This window comes from Dreissena polymorpha, chromosome 1 (genome assembly GCF_020536995.1).
Source record: "Dreissena polymorpha isolate Duluth1 chromosome 1, UMN_Dpol_1.0, whole genome shotgun sequence".
NCBI lineage: Eukaryota > Metazoa > Mollusca > Bivalvia > Myida > Dreissenidae > Dreissena > Dreissena polymorpha.
In genome coordinates, this window is record NC_068355.1 from 98,533,581 (window position 1) to 98,561,438 (window position 27,858).

At 35.2% G+C, this 27,858-nt stretch overlaps 2 protein-coding genes across 5 annotated transcripts in view; both read left to right on the forward strand.

Moving 5' to 3' along the window:
* The first annotated feature begins 270 nt into the window (after positions 1 to 270).
* On the forward strand, positions 271 to 3,069 carry LOC127866638 (uncharacterized). Of its 2 annotated transcripts, none has more exons than XM_052407346.1 (5): positions 271 to 343; positions 650 to 774; positions 1,659 to 1,913; positions 2,163 to 2,358; positions 2,464 to 3,069. In XM_052407346.1, the coding sequence occupies exons 2-5, from the start codon at positions 657 to 659 to the stop codon at positions 2,501 to 2,503; spliced, it is 609 nt and encodes a 202-aa protein (XP_052263306.1). In that variant the 5' UTR covers positions 271 to 343; positions 650 to 656; the 3' UTR covers positions 2,504 to 3,069. The 2 variants fall into 2 exon arrangements, with proteins under 2 accessions (XP_052263306.1, XP_052263313.1); XM_052407353.1 differs by having other exon boundaries at positions 289 to 354.
* A 352-nt stretch (positions 3,070 to 3,421) lies between these two features.
* The window catches only part of LOC127842100 (ARF GTPase-activating protein GIT2-like), a 45,493-nt gene continuing 21,056 nt past the window's right edge, over positions 3,422 to 27,858 (forward strand). The window contains exons 1-10 of one of the 3 annotated variants that reach the window (XM_052371426.1): positions 3,422 to 3,630; positions 11,653 to 11,786; positions 12,920 to 13,029; positions 15,411 to 15,510; positions 16,881 to 16,967; positions 20,782 to 20,912; positions 21,320 to 21,414; positions 22,435 to 22,532; positions 22,711 to 22,881; positions 24,957 to 25,080. In XM_052371426.1, the coding sequence (XP_052227386.1) occupies positions 3,573 to 3,630; positions 11,653 to 11,786; positions 12,920 to 13,029; positions 15,411 to 15,510; positions 16,881 to 16,967; positions 20,782 to 20,912; positions 21,320 to 21,414; positions 22,435 to 22,532; positions 22,711 to 22,881; positions 24,957 to 25,080 (1,108 nt within the window). In that variant the 5' untranslated portion in view covers positions 3,422 to 3,572. The remainder of the gene's footprint in view (positions 3,631 to 11,652; positions 11,787 to 12,919; positions 13,030 to 15,410; positions 15,511 to 16,880; positions 16,968 to 20,781; positions 20,913 to 21,319; positions 21,415 to 22,434; positions 22,533 to 22,710; positions 22,882 to 24,956; positions 25,081 to 27,858) is intronic. The other 2 variants (XM_052371435.1, XM_052371442.1) reach the window with 2 other exon arrangements.

Genomic DNA, 27,858 nt, shown 5'->3' on the forward strand with positions numbered 1-27,858 from the left:
ATGTAAATAAACCAAATAATAACAAAATGTATATATCTAGTTATATCATCCACTGAGAATTATTTTTATCACATAATCTTGTAAAGCAACTTGTTTTCACCAATGTTATATTTGTATTCTTGCATGTTTAATTCATTCGAATATAAATTACTGAAATTTGTAAAACGCGCAGTGGAGTAACGGCAATCGGGACTCCTCGGACAATTCCGCCATAACGGCGATCGTCTGGTGTGGTGTAGCCCACTGTCCGATGCGTTCAGATTGGAGTAACGGTAATTTTGCTTGTGACGTCACAATGCACAACGTGACAACGTCTGAAGCGCAAAGTGACAACCATTGATTCGTGCGCTGAACGTTTGTTTACAAATTTTTGTTCAACACATTATTAAACAAGAGTTTTTACAATACCACCCTTATTGCAATAAGACTTGGATAAACAAATAAAATTAATAAATGCTCAATCCAAAATAACAGCATTTATTTTTGATACGTAGGCTTCGATTTACATGTATTATTAATAGATAAATTAAAGAATTTTGGTTGAAAAACAACGTTTTTTTTACTTCTAATATTTCTGTTTTTCCACACAGCGGTTTTGCAGTTACGCTGTAATACGTGTATCATAAAGTTTCCATATTCTTCTTTATAGATCGACGATGAACCGCAAACCGCTTCCTGCAATTGCATCTCGTGCAAAACCTTCTTTGGGTTACGCAGAAAATGTACCTAGACTTCCTCTACCGCCCATCTGCAGAGTGCCAACACCACATACTTGTAAGATATAACAAATGCATTAAGTTTGACTGTTTTTTCCTTACGTAAGAGATTGTTAGTAAGGCATGCGTTTATTATTAATTGTTTAAATATTTTATCATCTCTTATTATATTGACGGTATTTCCCAATAAATATGTATATACATAGATTAATGCAATCGGTATATCCTCGCCCCTTTCAAGAAGATAGTTTTCTATTGACAATGTAATATTGGTGAACTTATAAAACTCTAAATATGTACATAACCAATATTTTTCAGTACGCGCGTTTCTAGGGTTTGGAACTCACGCCAATAAATAACCTACTTCCGGCATGTGAATTAAAAAAAAATTTCATATATTTATTTCGCTCAAACGTATAATAGCTCCTTATAAATATTTTTTTTGTTGTTTAAATGCATCAAGTTTTACTATTTTCATAAAACTTAATAAAATGGAAGTAATGATTTCAGTTAAAGCCGTTTGTATTACTACTACAGATTTTCCTGCTCTCGCTAAAAGAGCAAAGTGAAATAAAAATGATCCTGAACGTTAGTGAAAACGACGCATACGTATAAAGCAACCATTTAATACATAGCTCATTGTGAAAGATATAAAATACCATATTAATCGCTGATATATGACAATTTAAGTCCAATATACGCCTGCCTATTATATTTTCAGTTTTCAAATTATGGCAGAGAAAAATTGAAGTTTAATTTACTTAAAGACAATTTTGTTTAGATTAGTGACTTATTACCCATGGGGTGAGCTCTGACTCCCGTCGCATGAATAGTTTCTACTGTACGCTGCCCGGAGTAATTTCAATTTTAATTACAATGTTGTGTTTTTTCAAAGTGTATTCGAATTTAAGCTATGAAAAAAAAAACGTGCTCGTCTTCCAGCTGGACAGCAGCAGCTGCTACCTCAACGTACTCACCACCTTCCTCTAAAGTTGCCACCTATAAGTACAGGCCTTCATCAGCTGGCGCTTGAGCTGGATAGTAACGGTGAAGTTACCGCGTGTTCTCCTCATTCCCCGCCGTATACTCGTTCTGGAGAAAGGCTGACACCGGAAGTTGAAGTGCCCCACCTAGATCTTACGGCGATCACAGGATGTAGACCCGGATCCTCACTTTCCTATCGCCCTGCCTCCTCACGTATCTATTTTTGTTTAATGTTTTACATATTTAAACGTTATCATTAATTTATATATTACCGTTTCTTTAAAATGTTCTCATTTATTTTTTATGATAATTTTATAAATTATTCGTTATTATCTTCACATTTGATAAGTAAGATAATTAAATGAAAATAGTATACTGTATTCTACATGTACCGATGGTGTAATGAGTAAATATTAAAACCATTACCAAGTAGTTACCTATAAAATCTTTTTGTAATTTCAGTTGGGTCCTCGGCGTCAAGTGCCGACTATCAAATCTTATTCAGCCCTAACAGTCTGTCAGTCACAAGATGCGAGCGAAATTTCGACAATTTACCAGACCAGCTGAATACCTCTTATCGACCCACCTCACTTGGATCCTTTCCAAAATCCACAGACCGGAAGTTCTGTGAACCATATACTCCTGCCAGACCGAATCAGTAAGCACAGTTGATTGCCGTGGCTTTGCATAATATTGTATTCAAAGAATTGTAATTGTATTGGTCTACTGTTGGTGTTGATATTATGTTGTTTCAATATTTCAGGAAAAGTGTTCGTCGGTTGACTCGACGAGGACCATTTTAAACCCAAGGGTTGCTGGGACTGGATTTGTGTGCGTGTGCGCACATGGCTGCTGAGGCCGATCCTGGCACGGATGTTTTTGTACTTATGGGATATGGTATGAGTGAGAAGACTTCTTGATGGTTTAAGAGTGTCATGGAAGCGTTTTGTATGCCCACCATGGGACCGCTGGCTATGCTGCAACTCGCCATTTCAGGAATATCCATGTCCGTTGCGAGGATAAAAATGCGAAAATGTAGACATATCATTCCGTCTTTAATAATAAGAAAGATGCATTTCTTACGGACCGTATTGATTTAAGAATTCAACACATAACACAGCGCGTAAACAAATCATACAATTTGAAAACACTCAACACAATAAAAACACAGCTGTACTACATAACACGTTATTTGTGTATTTATATATCTTTTGTAAAAACGGGCATCACAGGTATCTAAGGAAGTTATATGCCTCCAATTCCAGGCTCATCTTGTTTTCGGACGTAATTATTTATACTAACCATCGCAGTTTCATACGTGTATTGTTGCAAAAAACAATTATGTGAATGCATACGTTTTTGACATGAGGCATTGTAATAAAAATAAAAATTATACTATTATTCTTGTATATACCCATAAAATGTAAACAACGATAAAACAGAATTGATATATCAAAATAAAGTCCTATAATAAGGGAAGAACAGTTATTTAATGCTTAAAACCCCGCTTCTGTAGGTGTCGTGTCAGCGATATGTGCTCAGCTTCTTCACCTTTCTCGCTACGCCTTTACATACTTAGTTAAGTTAGTGGAGTGTTACCTCGCCGAACTTTAGTCTATGTATATTGAATTTTCGTTTTCTTGATGTTTTGCAGCAAAATACATAATGCGTAATCTAAACAAGATAAAAAAAATTACATAACTATTAATAGTGCATTCCTGTTTCAGAATTGTGGATTAAAACTACATACTTTAAATCGGTCAAAGAATTCGCATACACGCACTTATTAGTGTTTCATTGAGGATGAAAAGGGAACTGTCAATTAATTAAATAGCAGATACTTTTAAGAGAACTGTTTTACTACATGTTCCCATGTCGAGAGCGATAGTAAGAACAGTCGGCGACCAGTGCGCCGATTGTGGAGCTTCAGGTGATCATCTTTCTTTTTAACCGTTTTTAGTTGTATTCATTGATTTCACAAACATGTAATTCTATATGACTTTGTTTATGTGGTTTGACTCATCATTGAGCAGATATTTCGGGAGGAATGCATGACATTAAGTTAATAAGTATGAGTAGATGTTGTACAAATTGCTGACCTATATACAATAGTGCGAACTTTTGTATCTCAAGATCTTATTTATAAATAATATGCTAACACACCAGAAGCTGCAAAAATAAATAGGGAGTAACATACAAGAAACAGCAATAATATAAATAGAGAATAAATTATAAATTAATGTAAAGATTGCTTTGTAATTATAAAAAAATACAAACCTCTGTTTATAAATAATTGCCTTCACAGATCTGCAGACTGTATCATAATTGATAACAAAGCACGGATCTCAACAGCAGTTTTTCTGCCCTCTGTTAATTTGAGTGTGAAAATATTGTCTTATTACATCATCACTTTAAAATCTATCTAAAAGAAGGATACAAATAACTTGGCAACACCAGCTACCTCACATTCAAAAACATACAAAGCAAAAAAAAAAGGTTATTAAGTTCAGTGAGCTGTAAATGCAGTGATGGCATTATGGAAATATGATTTGTTTTTCTACTTATATGGCAGGGCTTGCACTGTCGTTCGCCATTTAAGCCATTTGCAAAAATGTTGAAAATTGGGCTCAAGAGAAAAATTTGAAATGCTAAAATCTCGTATTATTCTATAATATATTATATAAAATATTTTGTGGAAAACATCTGCCATTTTAATTTGGACGAGTTTTATTTTTTTTTGTCTTTGTTTCAATGATAGTGTGCAATTAGAAAACAAAAACCAGTCTGCACCAGAATACAAGACATTGCTTGACCTTATTGTTATTGAAGCGCACATGGTAGATGGACAATAAACATTGAGTTCACTTCACATGAGCTGACGTTGTTGAATACAACGTAAGAATGGGTGGAGCTATTGGGTAATATTGGGTCATTGATGCGCACACACTGGGTCTGTATACTTTGAATATTATACACTGTCAATATTGTTGTCTGCTTACAAAATAGGGTCTGATACTGACAATGGATCTGAATTAAAGAGTGAGAAATAAATAATTCTTTATATGTCGATGATGTTACACCTTTCTGCGGATTATTGATTTACATTTAAAACTGATAATTCATTTGTTTTGTACTCACAAACTATGCTGACAGCTACATATGTCAAAGGAATAGTGAAAAACACACGCGGTGTAATTTTATTTAAAGTTCAATTAAAGTTTCCAATTTGTTACACATAGGAAGAGGTATTGATCTAATCTACTATTAAAATGGAAGTAACCACTTTTTCTGTTATTTTTTTTGTCAGACTGTAACAGAGGGCCAGATAAGATGCGTATTTGCGTAAAATACGCATGAAAAAAAAGAAAATACGCATGGCTTATAATTTTGTTGAGTAAAAAAACTTCTGGCTAAATTCGGATTACGCATCGTGTGCTATTTCAATGCGTATTAGCCGTTTATACATGCATATAAATTAGTGTAAACATGACTGGTTCCCGTCATTGTGTCCACACCGGTACAAACGTTGTGACATGACCATCTATGTACAGAATGTGGTTCCCGACCTAATTTACTCCTCAGTCAGAATGTATCATTTTATTATGGCCCACGATTAAGATCGATGTTGGCACAACAGGCTCCATGCTGCATTGTTGAGAATCGATATACGCTTATGGTGAAAACATTTGACATCACAGTCAATAAAACCCGAATCGCCCATACTTCATGTAATTCATTTTTGCTATCAGTTCATCTCTTGTGTGTCACTATGGAAAAAACCTTTTTCCTTCAAGCACTTTTTAAATGGTAGCCGAAATACACATATAATAAACAAATTGTGTGGGCCAAGCTTAGAAGATTTTGATCGTGGCTGTAGAGTGTGTGCTTAACAGTGGATTGCCAAATCAAGACGGAAAAATAGATGAATGGCTGGTTATAAGTCAAGGGCTAAGACAAAACAGAATAACTGTGTGTACAAGACTGCGTGTTATAGCGAGTAAACACTATATGTACAATTTATAATTAATTCTGATCCTTTGGACATAAATACTCCTTAAAATTATCGGATTTTGATTATTACTCATCAATTAAACATTTCGTGATTGAAATACGCTTCGGCTGAAAAAATTATCTGGAGCTCTGGACGGTAACTGGCGTAAAATTTTCGCAAATTGCCAAACATCTTACAAATCTTCAAAAAGTTGCAAATGTCAACCATCTTGAAATATTTTAAGTGATAAGTTAGCAAAGTGAAGCAGTGCAATAGCATATTGTAAGGCAATATGTCAACCAAATAGTATATTAATGACATATTTGTAAGGTTACTGGTGTTCATTTTCTGCAGTCAAACAATATGCATATTTTATTTCATATGAAAAATGCGTACACTTTTTTGACTGTCATTTTCAGATACAGTATTTTTTGTCTACTATAATTTATTTTCAACATTTTATATGTAAAAAAAAATGAAAAAGGATGGCGAATATACATGCGGTGATTCAAACGGTCTGGTTTATAATATTTTGCATTGTATTCACCAGAAATTGCAATAAGAAAGCCCATAAAAACAATCGTACAATAAGTTAAGACTCTGGGTGGGTGGAGCGGGGCTCTGCCCTTCAATGGATTTATCCCTGTTGGGTCCCAGACCCCGACCTAATTTTCCGGATTTCAAATTTGGGACAATTGACGCCCCTGTTGAATGTACACGTACAAATTAAAGGAAGTTTGTACTTTGACAAGTACCTTAATCATTATTTACTTTATGATATTGTAAACTGTATGTCATATTATGTATAGTGATATGTGCTTGTTTGTCATTAAAAAATATATAAAAAAGACAATTGTTTATATTATTATTTGATTACCAGTTTATCGCGTTGAAAAAAACAACCTAGTTAGCTCAAAGAAATTTTAGGCCAGCGCTAGCCCTGTATGGCTGGTGAGATGCTCATTAGAAATTATTTGTTCAAAGTTTGATATGTTTTAAATATTTGTTGACTTCACCTCTGAAACATTTTTTCATTACATTGTACCAGACAAGGCAAAATACTTTGACTTGTTAGGATCATTTCTTCAACTGGTGATGCGGGACCAGGGTGTTATTGCAACTGTAAGGCAATAACTTTTCACAACTGATTGGCAAAGATCCTCATCAAGAAAAGGGGACAGTAAGGTGATATAAGATGACGCAGATTGCAAAGATGTTGGTGCCAATTATTTGTCCACAATTCAGTTGAAAATGTTTGATATTTTCAGAAGAAAATTATGGAGATGAAGCCTTTAAAACTTGAATCTAGTAAGAAAGGTGTTTAATTAAATGTAATTTTCTAAGGGACTACAAATGCGTCAAAATAAGTATCTAAGTAGTAAAGGGTTAACTGATTATTGCAATATTGAAAATCTGATGATGAGAAACAAGTTAATTGATATGCTAGTTAACCCTTTGCATGCTGGGAAATTTGTCGTCTGCTAAAATGTCATCTGCTGAATTTCTAAAATTTGCATTTTCTTCGATTTTTTTCAAAGAATATTATCAGAATAGCAAACAGTTTGGATCCTGATGAGACGCCACGTTCTGTGGCGTCTCATCTGGATCCAAACTGTTTGCAAAGGCCTTTAAAATTCGGTTCCCGCACTGAAAGGGTTAATGATAATGGTGATGATGATAGTGAAGATATAATATGACAATTAGTGCTGCAACAATATACCGGTATATCGGTATATATCGCAATACGCAATCCGCATATTGTATTGCGATACGATTTTCGTCATACCGGTACGAAAATTTTGCAAACATGCATCTACATTTCGTTCAGAAAAGCCATCCAAAATAATGATACATTGTATCAAGGTAAACAAAACAAAGCGGTATTTTGTAAAAATAAATTGTTACGTAAAAAGTCTATTATACAGAGTAGCGTTGTTACATGGGAGCATTCATTCTATGCTTTTAAACGAACTATCGTTGGATTAATTACGCACAACTAAATGTTTCGTTCGATTCTGAAATGAGCATTATTAAATTTGTAATCCGAATTTCGGAAACACGCTTCCGAAATGTAATGCTAACACGACAATAAAAAAGTGCTTTATTCTTTTTCTCAATAAAAAGCGCGCGAAAATTATACAGACATGTAGAACGTCGCGTGCAAAGTGTGGGTGTATTTGTGTTGTATAAAACGGGAACATCACGTCAGGCGATTTACGCGTGTTCAGTGGGGAAAAAAAACCGCCCAATTGGAAGTTATTTCATCACATCTTTAAATAGTAACAAATGCCAAAATGTATTTGATATTTAAGAAAATTGGTGAATGTTTGTGTTTTGTATTATTCTTGAGCATTTTTATAGTAAACATTTACCAGAATTTGCTTTAAAACTGGAATATACGGGATTATCGGGTAATTGGCGAGTTATAATTCTGGTACAAGTAAGCAATATATTGCGATATATTGCAATACGGGTTTTTGAGCTGACAATATATCGCAATACGCTTTTTGGCGTATTGTTGCAGCACTAATGACAATGGTGCATTTGATGATGATAATAATAATTATCATGATGATTTTGATGTTCATGACATTATTATGTCAAATTATGACAACTAAAGTCACGATGGTGCAAAGCACTGTTTTACTAAATCCGGGACATTCCTTCCCTGGGACAATTATTCCTAGGGGTATGTTGACACAGGCAGGTATGTGTTCCAAAGTTGTTTGGAAAACCTGAGCATTTGTTCCTACGTTATTTTGACAATCAGGACAGTGATTTCTATTTTATTTGCCAGCACAGACATTTATTCTGATACCCTGCAGAACCGGTATACATCTTTTAGTTGAAAGACCGAAGTTGGGTTCACACCAAAGTGCTGCACAAGTGTGTCCTTTGTTTAAACAAAAGCAGACAATTTAAGTATCCTCGGGGCTTTGCTTGATGTTTAATTCATGGTATTAGACACCTCATCAGTTGATATCTGCTGTATTGTTTTCCAAAAAATATATCTAAACAAGTAATGTAAATATAATATCTTAAAAGTTTAGCAACGTTCAATCATTAAATTGTAGGGGAATCTGATTGATCTTGAAAAAATGTATTAGAAACATATTTCAAAGCAGATATTTTTAGATAAAGGCAGGTCTGTTTCAGATATGCATTAGCATAACAACCAAGGTACTAGAGATGTTTTCACAGGTTCAATTAAACATCAGCATTTAACCTTAACATGTTCTTATCTTGCAATGTTTTTTCAAGACCAGGGTAGTAAATGATTCTCATGTATAATCAGATATGTAGTTCAAAGTGGTCTAGCAACAAACTGAGAAGCAGACTGGCAGGAAATGATAAGGTTTGTGATAAGCCCCTCTAGATGGTAACCATGGTTACCAGCACTCCCTGCTGAGCCTGTAACGCCAGGCTGGCTGCCTACCTGGCACACTGATATCATTGAGACTCATGTGTTCTGTTATTTATACCTTACTTTTATTGAAGCAAAAGTAACATGCATTAATAATTGGTAAACTTATAAAATTATACAAGTTTAATGTATATGGTTTATACTCCTTATTTTACGCTATTGTAAGGTTATTTTCTTGAGAAATACTTATTGCATAGTTCTTCCTTTATCGCCCATTGTAGATGCTCATTATGAATCAGATCTTTATTTACTGGTAGTTCAGTTAATACTCACATGAACAGTTAATACATGTTCAGTGCCTTGCGCTTGTGGGTGTTATAAGTATATTTAGTAGAGACCCAAGTCATAGTACTTATAAGTATTTCCATATCTTGTAAAAATTACACATTAAGTTGGAACCAGTGATTATATATTAGACATGATCTGTGAAAACAAGGCAAAGTGCTTGTGGGTGATGTCCCATATTTACCTGTGCTGATGGCACAGCCTTATCATGGCCGACACTATCCGACTTTGTGGCTTTTGTCCTTTAAATAGAGTCTCTTCTGAAAAAAAAATCCAGTTCAAAGTATCATCCCTGATAAGCATTTGGTTGCTGCACATTCTGATTTTGGACAATATATTACACACATGCATTAGGCTTGGTTTTCCCAGACTCATATTTGTACAGTATGCTTGGAAATCTTGCATGTTTAAGTGTGTTTGTCTATTCTCATTCTTGGAATCAGGGTCAGATTTCACTGATACTTGTTAATAAATTTTATATTATTAAATTAATCACAGTAATTTTGTGTGTGTGCCTGTACTGGTAATCACAATTCCAAGGATCGCAGGTTTGTTCTCTGGTCCAGCAACGTTATTTTTGTCGACATTGGTCTTTAAATATTGTTTCTTCTTTTTTCTTTCTTTTTTCAATCATATATTTATGTATAATTGCAAACCATGGCAGTAGAATTGATGAATAGCTAGCAGTAGTGGGTGTCATTTCTATACCAATATTTAGCATCAAATCTGTACAGCAGCCTATTTTCCCCCAGCATCTTATCATAAAGTGCATGAGTAATACAGTGCAGTTTTCATTGTGCTGGCAAACTAGATGTGAGCTATTTCATGGTTTACTTCCTCCTTAGGTAGTCTCAGATTACTGCTGCAATTAGCTTTTGTTGAGAAAAGCTAATTTGTACAATTATTTCTTGCTTAGTTGCTTAATAGAGCTGCATGGTTCTTTGTGAAGGCATGATAATTCTGCTGTTAAAAGCAATTAACATTAATATTCTTTCCTTGTATGTGAAAGCAAAATGAATAGAAATCTGTGTCAAGAATAATGTTTACATTTCAAAGCAACCAAAACATGAAGAACAAGCTTTAAACATCCTAGGGTCTGTCTGATGAAGTTAATTGAAACTGTTTCTATATTATAAAATAATTATATTATAGAAGTTTTGCTTTTTGATAAGACATATATTATCAACCCATGTGAAAGACATCGGACCTCGGACATATTCGATAAAATTTGCCGAGGTCAGGTAATATTTCCGAAATTGTCGGACCTCGTGTCCCCCAAAAAAGGATAAAACTTTGGTAAAAAAATGAACTCAGAACTAAAATAAAATAAGGACTGTTTTGTGTTTATTTTACATAATAAGATGATTTAGCTTTGAAATAAAACGGATTTTACCAACCGGTCTAACTGGCTATCTATGCTGGTGACATATAAATCTCCAAGCATGTTTCTTAGAACCAATCAAATAATGGCTAATCACTTTTTTAATGATATGGCTGGAAAGTGAGCTCCATTTTAAATTTAACAAAAGAAACTAAGGGTAGAAAACGGCAAAAAAAAGCTGTTTCGGCACAGATGTGGTCATCTTGATCGTCACGCGATAGCACATTTTAATTAAACTTTTTTTCCATACATTTTCATAGAAGGGGTTTAAATTAGGAAGTTATTTTATTGTATATAGAATTGGTATACATTGTGAATATCATAATAATAAAATTAAATTCTAAACAAAGTATTGCTATTGTATGGTTAATAAAGAAAGATGTCAGGTTAAATCCAGTGAGGTCAGGTGATTTTTTAAAGTATCAGACTTTATCTTCGGTAATTTTTTTATGTCTTTCATATGGGTTGTATATAATTATCCTTAACAGTAATAAAAGTAATAATTTAAAGAAATAAATACAATTTATTTTTGCCTGTTTTCAATTATATCATTAAATGGGTATGCTGTAGACATTATTTGTTATGTGTCTGGTTGCTATGGTTCATGCATTTTGGCCTTAAAAATAGATTTCCTTCCTAATTTCAATGATGTTGGATTAGGCAGGTGCAGATGTAGTGGGGGGGGCCTGTCTATCTGTTACTCTAGTACAGTAAGGATTTGAAAGGGCTTCTATAAAACTAAACCGCAACAGTACCTTATTGAGTGATTGCTCTACCTCTGTTATCTAGTAGAAATTTAATTACAAGCTTTTTTATAAACATACTAAGGTAATATTACATTCTGGTAATGGTTTTTTGACTGTCATTTCAGAGCCAAGTTGGGCTTCAATTAACCGAGGTGTGCTGATCTGTGATGAGTGCTGCAGTGTACATAGAAGTCTTGGTCGCCACATTTCCCAAGTAAAATCCTTGAAGAAGGGACAATGGTGTCCTACACAGCTGGGGGTTAGTCTATGTCACCATTGTATAGTGATTTTTGTGTGTTTCGGCCTAGTTTGTTTTGTGCAAATTCCTGAACTTTAAAAAGCTAGTTCTTATTCATTTTTTACATTCACTAAATTGTGTAGAGCAGTAACAAGGTTGTTACATTTATTATGTATATCATATTATTTGTGTTGAAACACACACACACTATTTCTTGTGATTGCCAAAATTTGTTAACTTAAAGAAAATGTACATGTTCCTGATCACAAATACAATATTTGTTTTAACATTTAACTGGTGAAGCAAAAACATTTGATAACATCACATATAAATATGTTATCCTACAATGTAGCACTGGCAAATGATACTCAGACCATTATAAAATATAATCATTTATTTTATGCCATTCGGTGGTTTAATATCAATGAAATAAAACTAATACAACAAGGATAAATATTGATAATTTTCACTGTTTTACTGTGAAATGTCGTCATATTTTCAACGAAATGACGTCATTATTCTAGCGAAATTCCCCAGTTAAACTCTTAGAATGTAAAGAAACGGTGAAAAAAGCATAACAGAAAAAGAAAATTGGTTGGATTTGGTGGAATACCGATTTTAATTCACTAGTGATCATAAAAAATATATATTTTTATGATCACTTGTGAAATAAAATTGATATTCCACCGAATCCAACAAATACCCTCTATTTATTGTCTATTCAATGACAGGTTCTGCCTGTTTGAGCTGTTGTACATCTTCTGTCACTGTGCCATTCTAAAATCTAACAATTTATGGGCAATTCCATGACAGGTTCCTCCTGTTCCTGCTGTTGTCCATTGTTTATCCCTTATCATCAATTACCATGGCATAATATTCCATATGAGCCTTTTTCTTGGAAAACTTGCATATTGGTAAAGTATAGTCTTAGATTAGCCCGTGCAGTCCACACAGACGTACCAGCGACAACACTCTCCAGCTTAACTGGATTTTTGTTTAAAAGAACCTCTGATAAATAAAAAATTCCATATAAACGCACACTGTTGTCTTCTATTAGCCGGTGTGGACTGCACAGGCTTATCTGGGACAACATTATATAAGTATGCATTTATCCCAGAACGTAGCACATTTGTTAATTGCATCCCTTTGCTCAGATGGTGCAGCATCTTGCCAGTCATGGGGCCAACAACATCTGGGAGTACTCGCTATGGGACCCATCACAGAGGCATGGTCGACGTAAACCAGCTGCTCGGGACCAAGTGCAGTAAGAATTTATGTCTGCCACTTTGTACGTAAACAGTTGGCTTTGTGGTTGAGCGGATCCACAAAAATCGACCAAAATTAGTGCAAGACAAATAATTGTGGTTTCACATCATATTTTATTAACTAGGTTGAACAAGCAATGTCTTTAAAAGAAGACAATCTGGATGGAGATAAATACGTGTATAAGATCAGGGATTGAACATCTTGGATCCCATAATGTGCGACTTTTAAAACATGTCAATAATGGTAGTGTAGTGTATTCATGTTTCACAAATGAAGAAATGTATCATGGATTTGATTTGCATGTATAACAAGATTCCTTATTATCACATGCCATGCCCTCTTTCCCATGTAATATAACAATTACATATTTTTAGCTTACACATGTGTTACCAGTATATACTTTTTAAGCGTTTTCATTGGCTTATTTTTGTTTGATTGACCAATCACATTTTGTTATTTTGCTGATATGACGTTGCAACGTCAATTGACGTCACGAGATGCAATCAGCATTCGGGATTTATCATTATGTTTGCGTAAATATTTATTTAATTTGCTCATTTATTGAAAATATGTATCCATCGTCCGCTCATTTATGCCTGTGTATTAAATTAAGTTATAGTTACAAAGTACAAATTATTGGCCTACATGATGCACACATTTATTACCTCCATACAAATTGAACCTTTGAAGATATTATATTGAAATCACTTAATCAATTTAAAAGTATTTCTAAGTATGAAATCAACAAAATTAATTTCTCAAGTTTAGTAAAAACGAGGTGATATTTCTCAATCCAAAGGGAACCGGCCCTATTCCCAAAATGGTGAAAAAAACACTGACTTATTTATTCCATTAATTTTGCCTTGAGAATGTTGTATACATGTATTAATAAAAAAAAACAACAACAGATATTTAAATTTGTAAAAAACAACTACTTGCATATGTGAGGTCAGCATGCAAAGAACTTTATGGGTAAGATTGACCTGAGCTCCTCTGTGGATAAAAGCAAAGAAATAAAATTGCTTGTTTTGATTTCCACTGTAGAATAATGTTTGAAGTTGTATATGCAATAATGTAATCTGTGCCTCAAATATTATTAGCTCACCTGGGCACAACGTGCTCATGGTGAGCTTTTGTGATCGCTTTTTGTTTGCCGTGCGTCGTGAGCCATCAACATTTGCCTTGTTTACTCTCTAGAGGCCACATTTATTGTCCAATCTTCATTAAATTTGGTCAGAAGATTGGTCTCCATGATATCTTGGATGAGTTCGAAAATGGTTACATTTGCTTGTAAAACATGGCTGCCAAGAGGCCGGAGCATTTTTCCTTATATGGCTTTAGTTCAACCTTGTTAACACTCTAGAGGCCACATTTATTTTCCGATCTTCATGAAACTTGGTCAGAAGATTTTTCTTAATGATATCTTGGATGAGTTCAAAAATGGTAACCTTTGCTTGAAAGACATGGCTGCCAAGGGGCAGGGCATTTTTCCTTATATGGCTTTATATGGCTATAGTAAAATCTTGTTAACACTCTAGAGGCCACATTTATTGTCCAATCTTCATGAAACTTGGTCAGAAGATTTATCCCAATAATATCTTGGAAGGGTTTGAAAATGATGCCAGTTGGTTAAAAAACATGGCCGCCCGGGGGCGGGGCATTTTTCCTTATATGGCTGTAGTAAAACCTTGTTAACACTAGAGGCCATATTTATTTTCCGATCTTCATGAAACTTGTTCAGAAGATTTGTCCCAATGATATCTTGGATGAGTTTAAAAATGGTAACCTTTGCTTGAAAAACATGGCTGCCAAGGTGCGGGGCATTTTTCCTTATATGGCTGTATATGGCTTTAGTAAAACCTTGTTTACACTCTAGAGGCCACATTTATTGTCCAATCTTCATGAAATATGGTCAGAAGATTGGTTTTAATGATATCTTGGATGAGTTCGAAAATAATTATGTTTGCTTGAAAAACATGGCTTCCAAGGGGCGGAGCATTTTTCCTTATATGGCTATAGTAAAATCTTGTTAACACTCTAGAGGCCACATTTACTGTCTGATCTTCATGAAACTTGGTCAGAAGATTCATCCCGATCATATCTTGGTAGAGTTAAAAAAGGATGCTGGTTGGTTGTAAAACATGGCTGCCAGGGAGCGGGGCATTTTTCCTTATTTGGCTATAGTAAAACCTTGTTAACACTGTAGAGGCCACATTTATTTTCCGATCTTCATGAAACTTGTTCAGAAGATTTGTCCCTATAATATCTTGTTATCTCAGGTGAGCGACTTTTTGGCCTTTCAGGCCCTCTTGTTTTTTTAAGTTGTATGTTTGAATGTTAAACATTAACGATGCTCATATAAGCCTTTGTTTCCTGCAGCCCTGTGAAAGCAGATTTCATTCGCGCCAAGTACCAGTTTCTCTCATTTCTCAACAAGAACAAAGACACAGACGTGACATCACTTGATGACATCAGCCAGGTATAGGCAGATTGAGTTGTATGGGGAGACCTCGTAAAATTGTGTTGGGAACCATGTCTATTTTAATCGAAAGTAGTTACTACAGGGGTTGTAATATTCCGGATTGATCCGGAAATCCGGATTTCAAGGCACCAGGGTCACTTTGGAGATCAATAAAAATTCGAGTTTTGTTGGGGGGGAGTAAGGAGTGATTCTTGGTTTATTTCGGTTCTACAGAAGATAACTCCTGCGCTGATATCATAAAATTTATTAGTGTCGTGTTCTGAGAAAACTGGGCTTAATTCATGTGCCTAAAGTGTTGTCCCAGATTAGCCTGTGTAGTCTCCTTACCGAAAATCAAGTTTAGGCGGAAAGCGTCGTCCCTGATTAGCCTGTGCGGACTGCACAGGCTAATCTGGGACGACACTTTACGCACATGTATTATGCCCAGTTTTATCAGAACAAGACACATTCGTATTTATCCTGTGAATTCCAATCAACAATGCATTTATAAACATCGAGTAACAACGAAAAAATCCCAAGTTTTAAGGTAAATTTTGACCACGTAACCTATGTTTAGAAGCTTATAAACGTAATTACTTTTTTATATTTTTATTGTTTCTTTACATAAACGATTAATTTGATAAACTGTGACATTGGAACATAGGAAAACAACCGTGAATCTTACTTTGCGTGAACAGGTGTGTGGGGGGTGGTAAATTAGGCCACTTGACGAATAATTTATGATTACGGTTTTAACAGCATCAGTTTTTAGGTGGAAATCGTTAATATTATATATATTTATGTGATATTATTTAGTGCTGTTTATATTATGGGCTAAGGTTGTACTTTTTAATGATTATTTTTTTATTTCAATTTTTCCTGTATTGATTTTTTTTCAAAATATTTGGTTAATGTAGTATAATATTATGCTGAAAAATATAAGTAAATTCTTGGAAAAAAATCTTTCTTTTGCTATAATAAAATGCATTTAAAACTGCTTGGAAATGCAATCTAGAAGGGTCTGAAAATGATTTAAATCAATTTTTGTCCGGGGGACTTAGCCCCCCTTTATCCCCCTGACAAAGGCGCTGCCCCTTGACCCCGCTGGTGGCCTGCAGAGCCAGACCCCTGGCTTGTTTTCAGGATTGGCAATCTGGTCCTGTTATGACCCCTGTTACTAGTATATAATAATATCTGATTGGAATTTCTGTTATTATTCGCTATTTATCTTTGCCTTAAAATATATTTTTTAATCTCATATGTGTGCAATTACTACATGTCTGTTTAATTCAAATGTATGCTTGAAATTGTATTATTTTATTGATGCATGATCTGGGTATGTAGTACTATGTATGCCACGTTATGATCTGTTTTATTACTTGTTTCAGCAATTACACTCAAGTGTGAGAACAAATAATTTAGAGACTGTGTTGAGATTAATATCCAAAGGTGCAGATCCAAACTACTACCACCCTGTGAGTGTAACATTCTTCTTGCAGTGTAAAAATAGTCTCAATGGTTAACTACATAGTTTACTGGAAGTGAACTTAAAACTTAAATGTGTGTGTGAATGCATATCAATGATTACTGTACCAGTGACATTCATATTGTGTGTGGGAATGCACATCAAAGCTAACTGTATCAGTAACATTCATAATGAGTGTGTGTGAATGCACATCAACGCTAACTGTACCAGCAACATTCATAATGTGTGTGTGAATGCACATCAACGCTAAATGTACCAGTAACATTCATAATGTGTGTGTGAATTAACATCCACCCTAACTGTACCAGTAACATTCATAATGTGTGTGTGAATGCACATCCACCCTAACTGTACCAGTAACGTTCATAATGTTTGTGTGAATGCACATCAACGCTAACTGTACCAGTAACATTCATAATGTTTGTGTGAATGCACATCCACCCTTACTGTACCAGTAACATTCATAATGTGTGTGTGAATGCACATCAATGCTAACTGTACCAGCAACATTTATAATGTGTGTCCGATTGCACATCAACGCTAACTGTACCAGTGCAATCATAATGTGTTTGTGAATGCACATTAATGCTAACTGTACCAGCAACATTCATAATGTGTGTTCTTATGCACATTAACGCTAACTGCACCAGTGCAATCATAATGTGTGTGTGAATGCACATCAATGCTAACTGTACCAGTAACATTCATAATGTGTGTGTGAATGCACATCAATGCTAACTGCACCAGTAACATTCATAATGTGTGTCCGAATGCACATCAATGCTAACTGTACCAGTATCATTCATATGGTGTGTCCGAATGCACATTAACGCTAACTGTACCAGCAACATTCATAATGTGTGTCCTAATGCACATTAACGCTAACTGTACCAGTACAATCATAATTTGTGTGTGAATGCACATTAACGCTAACTGTACCAGCAACATTCATAATGTGTGTCCGAATGCACATCAATGCTAACTGTACCAGTAACATTCATAATGTGTGTCCGAATGCACATTAACGCTAACTGTACCAGTAACATTCATAATGTGTGTCCGAATGCACATCAATGCTAACTGTACCAGTACATTCATAATGTGTGTCCGAATGCACATCAATGCTAACTGTACCAGTACATATATAATGTGTGTCCGAATGCACATCAATGCTAACTGTACCAGTAACATTCATAATGTGTGTGTGAATGCACATCAACGCTAACTGTACCAGTAACATTCATAATGTGTGTGTGAATGCACATCAACGCTTACTGTAACAGTAACATTTTTTAGCTCATCTATTTATTGAAAAAAAAAAGAGCTATTGTCATCACCTTGGCGTCGGCGTCCGGTTAAGTTTTGCGTTTAGGTACACTTTTCTCATAAAGTATCAATGCTATTGCATTCAAACTTGGTACACTTACTATCATGAGGGGACTGGGCAGGCAAAGTTAGATAATTCTGGCTTGCATTTTGACAGAATTATGTGCTCTTTTTATACTTAGAAAATTGAAAATTTGGTTAAGTTTTGTGTTGAGGTCCACTTTTTTCCTAAAGTATCAAAGCCATTGCTTTCATATTTGCAACACTTACTAACTATCGTCAGGGGACTGTGCAGGCAAAGTTATGTAACTTTGACTGGCATTTTGACAGAATTATGGGTCCTTTATACTTGAAAATTTGGTTAAGTTTTGTGTTTTGGTCCACTTTACCCCTTAAGTATCATAGATATTGCTTTCATACTTGTAACACTTGCAAACTATCATAAGGGGACAGTAAAGGACAAGTTGCATAACTCTGGTTGTCATTTTTACGGAATTATGGCCCTTTTTTTACTTAGTAACTTTGAATATATGGTTACATTTTGTGTTTAGATCCACTTTACTTCTAAAGTATCAGCTATTGCTTTTAAACTTTAAATACTTTCATGCTATCATGAGGGTACTGCACCTGGCAAGTTGAATTTTACCTTAACCTTTGAATGACCTTGACTCTTAAGGTAAAATTATTAAATTTTGCTAAAATTGACCCCCCCCCCTCCAGAATCCCCCCTCAATCCCCCCATTATTTTTTTTTAATTAAAGAACATCTAATAAATGACCACCACACCCTCACACTATACCCCACCCCACCCAAAATAATTTTTTTTATGCCCCCGGTAGGGTGGCATATAGCAGTTGAACTGTCCGTCAGTATGTCAGTCAGTCTGTCTGTCAGTTCGAAAAAAACTTTAACATTGGCCATAAATATTTCACTTTTTAAGATAGCAACTTGATATTTGGCATGCATGTGTATCTCATGGAGATGCACATTTTGAGTGGTGAAAGGTCAAGGTCATGGTCAAATGTCAAATTTATGGTGTCTGTCCGTCTGAAAACTTTATCATTGGCCATAACTTTTTCAATATTGATGTTAGCAACTTGATATTTGGCATGCATGTGTATCTCATGGAGCTGAACATTTTGAGTGGTGAAAGGTGAAGGTGAAGGTCATCCTTCAAGGTCAAATGTCAAGTATATGACGTCTGTCCGACCGAAAACTTTAACATTGCCAATAACTTTTTTAATATTGAAGGTAGCAACTTGATATTTGGCATGCATGTGTATCTCATGAAGCTGCACATTTTGAGCGGTGGAAGTTCAAGGTCAAGGTCATCCTTCAAGGTCTTTTTTATAATTCAAAGCGGCGTTCTCATGAAGCTGCACATTTTGAGTGGCGGAAGTTCAAGGTCATCCTTCAAGGTCAAGGTCATCCTTCAAGGTCAAAGGTTAAAAAACAAATCAAAGCGACGTTATCATGAAGCTGCACATTTTGAGTGGTGTAGATTCAAGTTCAAGGCCATCCTTCAAGGTCAAGGTCATCCTTCAAGGTCAAAGGTCAAACAAAATATTTAAAAAAATCAAAGCGACGTTATCATGAAGCTGCACATTTTGAGTGGTTGAAGTTCAAGGTCAAGGTCATCCTTCAAGGTCGGATAATAAATTAAAAAAATTCAAAGTGGCGTTCTCATGAAGCTTCACATTTTGAGTGGTGGAAGTTCAAGGTCAAGGTCATTCTTCAAGGTCAAAGTCATCCTTCAAGGTCAAAGGTAAAAAAATAAATATTTCAAAGCGGCCTTCTCATTAAGCTGCACATTTTGAGTGGTGGAAGTTTAAGGTCAAGGTCATCCTTCAAGTTCAAAGGTAAAAAAAAAAATATTATTTTTTTTAAAGCGGCGCCGTAGGGGGCATTGTCTTTTTGACAAGCACATCTCTTGTTTTTTTCAAACATGGTTAAAAAACACAAATATTTATTTTTTATAATTTTATTTTTGAAATACCGTCCAACCATCCCATCCAAGAATCCCCCCCAAAAAAATAATTTTTTGTTGCATTTTTTTTTCATTTTTGGAAGATAATGTATTAAATGACCACACCCCCACACTATACACCCCTCTCCACTCTACCCCTTCCTCCTTTGTGATTGAAATAGGTCCCTACACCTTTAAAAAGAAAAATAGATGAGCGGTCTGCACCCACAAGGCGGTGCTCTTGTTTCATAATGTTTCTGTGAAAATATACAGCCTTTCATAGAAACAAAGACTTGCGTAAATGACATTTCCTTTCACATTATACACAGTCAGTTATTAAAAATGGAAGCTTCTTATATAAAATATGAATTCCTTGCATAAATGATAAATTCCTTACTTGTATTAAAAGGATCTTATTCTTAGCATTCAGAACATCGATAACATACTAGGGTTTGTTGCTCCTGTATTCCTAAATGCCTCTAACATTGATATTGACTGACGTGTGTAACAGGAGAAGGGCAACTGTCCCCTGCACGTGGCCGCATGCTCAGGGCAGATTCTGCAGATAGAACTTCTAGTCATATACGGCGCTGACCCGGGGGCCTTTGATGCCTTTGGAAAAACACCTATCGATTATGCCAAGTGAGAATATGCTTTTTATGATACAATAAATTAATCTAAATAAGTCCTGCGAAGTGCAAAATAGTTAAGTGTTCTGCATTTCTGTCCGTTTAAAAGCTGTTTTTGAGGGATTTAAAATGAAAACATTGAATTATGCAATCCTAAACTATGATTTATGATGTACAAACAAAAAATTGGTAAATTGAATCTTTGAATGAAGAGTTGTATCTTTATAGTTATTTTATTGGTAATACAAAAAGTTAAGGTCAATTAAGGTCAATTGACTGGGGCATTGATGCATTTTTAAAGGATGTCATGGATTAAATGCAAATAGTCATATTTACTAATGTTTGTGTCAAGTTCATGAAATTTGAACAATACTTATTTATTGCTGAAATTGATTATAATATTAATTGTTGAAATTTTAGAGCAGAGGGTCATGATGACATAGCCAGCCGTCTGTTAGAGTGCCAGTATGAATTGACAGACCGACTTGCGTATTACTTGTGTGGCAAGAAACCTGGTGAGTGCCTCAGCCTCAAAGTGTTGCTTTCAAATGAGTCATGTTCTGGGAAAACTGGGCATAATGTTTGTGCGTAAAGTATCGTCCAAGATTAGCCTGTGCAATCGGCACAGGCTAATCAGGGATGACACTTCCGCTTTTATGACTTTTTTCGTTTAAATGAAGTCTCTTCTTAGCAAAACTGCAATTTAGGGGTAAAGTGTCGTCCCTGATTAGCCTGTGTGGACTGCACAGGCTAATCTGGGATGACACTTAACGCACATGCATTATGCTCAGTTTTCTTAGAACGCGACTCAAATATTCTTTAAATCACTTATGTGTATTTTGTGACTCTTTGAATCTCTTTTGATGTCACTAACACATGCATGAAATTTTGGTCTTGCTCAAGGCAGTAGCTTTAGTTAAGGCAGCTGGTCATGAAGCAAAAAATATGTTCCTAGTAAAGCTGAGTAAAAATTATGGTATACACATATAACGATATAATTGTAAAACAAAAATGAAAAAAAACAAAAAACATGCTGATCAAATGTGATTGTTTTCGTACTCATGTGTTACTTAGTCATATAAATATTGAAGTTCCTTACACCTTGCTTAAATAAATGTATTATGATACAACAGGATGTGTATAAATTCAAATTATGAAAAAATGTGTTTATGATCTAGCTTTAACAAACAAATATGTGTGTAATTCAGATTATACAAACAAGTATGAGTTTTGATTCATATTGTACAAACACATATGTGTGTAATTTAAATCATACAAACAAATATGTGTATAATTCAGACATGGCTATGGTTGACTCTCTTAGCTCTTTATACTCACAAAGTAATACATGTACATTTAGTATGGGCCACTCTATAGCAGCTAACAAGGGAGAGCACTTTTGTCTTGAGACTGGTTTTTTGTTTAGAAGAGACTTTCTTTTAACGAAACATTCCTTAAAAGTGGAAAGTATAATCCCTGATTATCATGTGCAGAATGCCGAAGCCCTTATCAAATGCAATATTGTTTACTTGCAGATCACCAAAAAGGATCACACTTCATTATACCAGAGATATCTGACAATAATTTGGACATGTCTGAACTTGCCAAACAAGCAAAGAAAAAATTGCAGATGGTATAATATTTAAAGATTTCACAATGTAAAACTATTTTTATATAAATTAAAAAAGTGTTTGAACCATGAACAATGCATTTATCAACAGAACTCATTCATAGATATTCCATTAGTCCTGAAGTCTTTAACATGCCTGAGGACTTGGATCTCTGATGACTATTCTCCCATTGGTTTGCAGCTATCCAATAACCTGTTTGAAGAGCTTGCCATGGACGTGTATGATGAGGTGGACCGCCGTGAGAATGACTCCGTATGGCTGTACACGCACGATCACACATCCATAGTCAGTGACCGGCAAGCTGTACCCTTCCTCCCAGTCAACCCAGAGTTTTCAGCCACTAGAAATCAGGTGGGTTAACAGAGGCTTCATAGTTGTTTGTATTGTATTTGGGTTGACAAAAAGTTGGCAAATGTTGTTTTCAGTAACATCTAGTTATAATTATGTTTTTTTTACTCATAGCAACAGTTTGTTTTTTCTAATGACATTATGTTGAAAAGAAAGACATTCTTGTGTAACAACTTGACTGCAAAACGTCTATGTGCTCTCAATTCATGGATAAGTGTTACATTTATGATGACAGCTACATGTACTCCGATCATTCGCAACCATGGCAACCACCCCCTTTTAAAAATGATGTTTGTGCCTCACATCAGCAGCTGATATAAAACTCTGCTGATGATGTCTCACCATATTTTAATGATTCGTCACTTACTTGTATAATTATTTTATTTATGCCATGTTAATCAACTGATATTGCATTGTATCATACTGCTACATTGATATCTGTCTGATAAAACGTTGCATGATATATTTTTAGCTCGACTATTATATATGAAATGTATATAGTGGAGCTTTCCTACTCACCCCGGCGTCGGCGTTTCCGTTCCCGTATCCGTTCCCAATGGGGTACGGTGCAAATGTTAAAGTTTGCGTACTACCCCAAATATTTTCAATGTCCCTTGACATATTGCTTTCATATTTTGCATAGTTGTTAACCATCATGACCCCAACCTTTAAACAAGAGCAGACAACTGTATCAAGCATTTTGACAGAATTATTGCCCCTTTTATACTTAGAATTTGCATATTATTGATAAATCTATGTTAAAGTTTGCGTACTACCACAAATATTTCCTATGTCCTTTGACATATTGCTTTTATATTTTGCATACTTGTTAACCAACATGACCCAACCTATAAACAAGAGCAGATCACTGTATCAAGCATTTTGACATAATTATTGCCCCTTTTATACTTAGAATATGCATATTATTGATAAATCTATTTTAAAGTTTGCGTACTACCCCAAATATTTCCTATGTCCCTTGACATATTGCTTTCATATTTTGCATACTTGTTTACCATCATGACCCCAACCTATAAACAAGAGCAGACAACTGTATCAAGCATTTTGACAGAATTATGGCCCCTTATATACTTAGATAATTGAACATTTTGCTTAAATTGCCATAACTTCTTTATTTATGATCAGATTTTATTAATACTTTGACAAAATAACACTTACCTGAATATAACAATGGATTCCACCCAAACAATATACCCCAAGCCCCAACCCAGAATCCCTGCCCCCCCCCCCATTTTTTTTTCCTTTTTATATTTTTGAAAGATCATCTAATAAATGACCTCACCCCACATTATACCCCCCTCTCACCCCCCCCCCCCCCCCCCATAAAAAATTAAAAAAATTCCTTTTTTTATTTTTGAAAGATTGTCTAATAAATGACCACATCCCACATTATACCCCCCTCTCAACCCCCCATAACCCCCCCCCCCCAAAAAAAATATATATATTTTTTTTCCATTTTTTTATTTTTGAAAGATAGTCTTATAAATGATTGAATATGAACATTTTCCCCATCATGGCTTATGTTATACTGTCAAGCACTCGAATAGTCGAGCGCGCTGTCCTCTGACAGCTCTTGTTTTATATCAGTTCAACAGGAAATTGTTCAGTCAATGTTTGGAAATATATTACTGGGATTGAACTACAAAGTCATAATTTTTAGTCAAATTGAATCAGATTCAACAAAACAAACAATTTGATACCAAGATGTAATATATTTTATACACAAACAGCAACATACACAGCAATAAACATATTTTACAAATATTTAGCGCAAGTACCCATGACGTCATTATTAAAACATCAAATGCCAAAAATCATATTCATTCCTGCAAAAAATGCAGCAGCGTTGTGATTATTTTTCACAATTTCTTACATAATGTGGGACGTAGAGGTATGATAAACAAAAAAACATATTATTGCCTTTTGCCAAGCATTTGTACGTCTGTGAGTTGGTCTGTTGGTTTGTGGGTTACAAAGTCTCATGTTAAAATGTACCATTTGCACAATTACCCATCATGGATGCCTATTTGATTAAAACATAAAATGTTCACATGCAGGGTCGTCAGAAGCTGGCCCGTTTCAACGCGAGGGAGTTTGCCACCCTCATCATAGATATATTGAGTGATGCAAGGAGAAGACAGACCGGCATGGTCTCCAACATCTCGGCCAAAGACAGGATTGGTAAGACCGCAGACGTTGATAGTTATTTAACTCCTTACCACTTAGATATGTATTTTGACGTGTTTGTAGACTCTTATAAAGTTATATTTAATTGAAGACTTTTCTTACTAGATTCAAGTGTTAAGGGCTTTATTTCCAACCCTTAGATGCTGATGATTAGCTAACAGCTTAAAACCTAAACAGTCTGCGAGTTCTGTTTTATGCTGTTTGCACATGTGTAATTTGCACTATGTTTAGCAATTTTAACCTTTCCTCTGAGTAGATAAGGGTTAAATTGAAAACTGAAATTGTGTATGTACATGTACATGGCCTATTTTTGCATTTCTTTGTGAATTAAAATGTTTAAAGTATTGAATTTGTCACCCCATAAAGAATTTGCTTACTTCAAATGCCTATAAATGTAATCACATGCTTGTGTAGCTAGTATAGTATTCAACGCTTTGCCTTTGCTTCCACCCAAACCCTGTAGAAGATGATAAAGAATATATTTTTTTAGCGTAAGGGTGTCTGTCTGTTAGTAGAAAACCCTGCAAACTTTTCATCCAATCTTCAACAAACTTTAGGATAATGTGTCTGTTGGCTTTTTTGACCCCCTGTGACCTTGATGTTGAACTTAGGGTCCGCGTTTAGGTTTCGAAATCTGTGTTTAGGTTTCGAAATATGCTCATAACTTCTATGTCCCTTGAGATATAACCTTCATATTTAGTATGCATGTGTATATGAACAAGGCCTTTCCATACGCACACAAATTTTAACCCCCTGTGACCTTGACGTTGTACTTAGGGTCCGCGTTTAGGTTTTGAAATCTGTGTTTAGGTTTCGAAATATGCTCATAACTTTTATGTCCCTTGAGATATAACCTTCATATTTAGTATGCATGTGTATATGGACAAGGCCTTTCCATATGCACAAAAATTGTGACCCCTGTGACATTGTCATTGAACTTGTAGTCCGCGTTTAGGTTTCGAAATCTGCGTTTAGGTTTCGAAAAATACTCATTACTTCTATGCCCCTTAAGATATAACCTTCATATTTGGTATGCATGTGTATACGGACAAGGCCTTTCCATACGCTCAAAAATTTTTACCCCTGTGACCTTGACCTTGAACTAAGGGTCCGTGTTTAGGTTTCGAAATCTGCGTTGAGGTTTCAAAAAAAGCTCATAACTTCTATCAAGTGTTTATAGGGGGCATAAGTCATCCAATGGTGACAGCTCTTGTTTATGTTCAGGACACAGCTTTGCTTGAATTCTTACTTGAAAGCGGGGCACTAAAATAGTTGTGTGCATGAATTAGGCCCATTTGATGTATGTTCAATCAACTGATGTTCACTGCATTAATTGTTAACTTCACAATGGCCATTCATTTTAATTGATACACCGATATTGTTGCCATAGTTCTTGCTGCTCATCCAGCCTGTGTGTCTATTTACGTTTTATGACTGGCTGTAGCATAGCCTATGCACATTCTTGAAGTTTGCTTCAAAATCTGCATAAATATGTATTAAGCCACATCCTTAGTAACTTAAGTATACACCAACTCAAGTAAGTGTACTTATGATCATCACTTTGCCAATATTCAAATACAGTCAAACCTGAATTCAGCGGTCAGTCAAGGGAAATGACCAAAGTGACCGCTGTCCACAGGTGACCGTTGAATTCGGATCACAATTTTTAGATGGTTTGTCAGTTGGTAGTATTGCTACGTCGTTACCCCTCCCAGTCATTTGCATACGGTGTTAAACAAATGCTCATTGCCGTTAACTACCCCGGTAAGCATAATTACAGAATTTACGTACATTGAAAAATACAGAATAATATCTTATAGATTGATTTAATTTCATATTGTTATTAAACTAAAGCAATGACTTTATCTACGCTAGTATAATTGTTTACTCATGCATCTCGATCATTCAATAAATAAAACTTGTCACGTGCCGTTGACGTCACGTCCGTACAAGTCTAAAAAGCGGATTCGCTTTCATTTACCGATAGTACGAAGATATTGTACCGTTCCAATAAGAAAAAGACGCAAAAAGTTTGTTAAAATTTATTCGTACGCAAAGATCACACAAAAGCATTTTAATTCAACAACCTCATACAAAATACAACGCTTCAAACTCACATTTGCATTCGATTCATACTTCTACATAATTTCTCGCTTATGCTTAAGCACACTCTGCACTTGCGTACGTCCAACACAGAGCTCACTTGCTATTACACGCGAACTTTTTCCAGATTCAAACAGTTTCAAACACTTGACTCGCTCCCCTAATGTGAGGAACTTACGTTCACCACTCATTGTTATTCGGTGATTTATTATTCCGATTGCTTTTTAAAAGCGTTGTGAACGCTAGAAAGCTCTTTTAAAGAATGATCCGAAAATTTTATTTTAAAATCGATACTCAGTATTGTAAGTACAATGTACTAATAAGCGGTCATTTAATTAGCGATTATTACTTTAAACGTGTCAAAAACTCTGACATATTTTCTGGTGAAGAAACCCCCAAAATTATCCCGGGAAAACAAATCTTCTAAACACCTTAATATTTGTTTACTTGCAGCGGGCCGCTTTTATAATATCAAAGGCAATTACCGCTATCAAACGCTTTAACCGCAAAATAGACGGACAAATGATGTGCAGTGTTTTTAATTTTCGCGACTCGAAACGATTGACGCGTGACCGTTGATTTCAGTTCAAATATGAATTTCGGAGTTGAGTATAGTGGCCGTTGGCCGTTATGGTCAGGTGGCCGTTAAATTCAGGTGTAATATAGAGT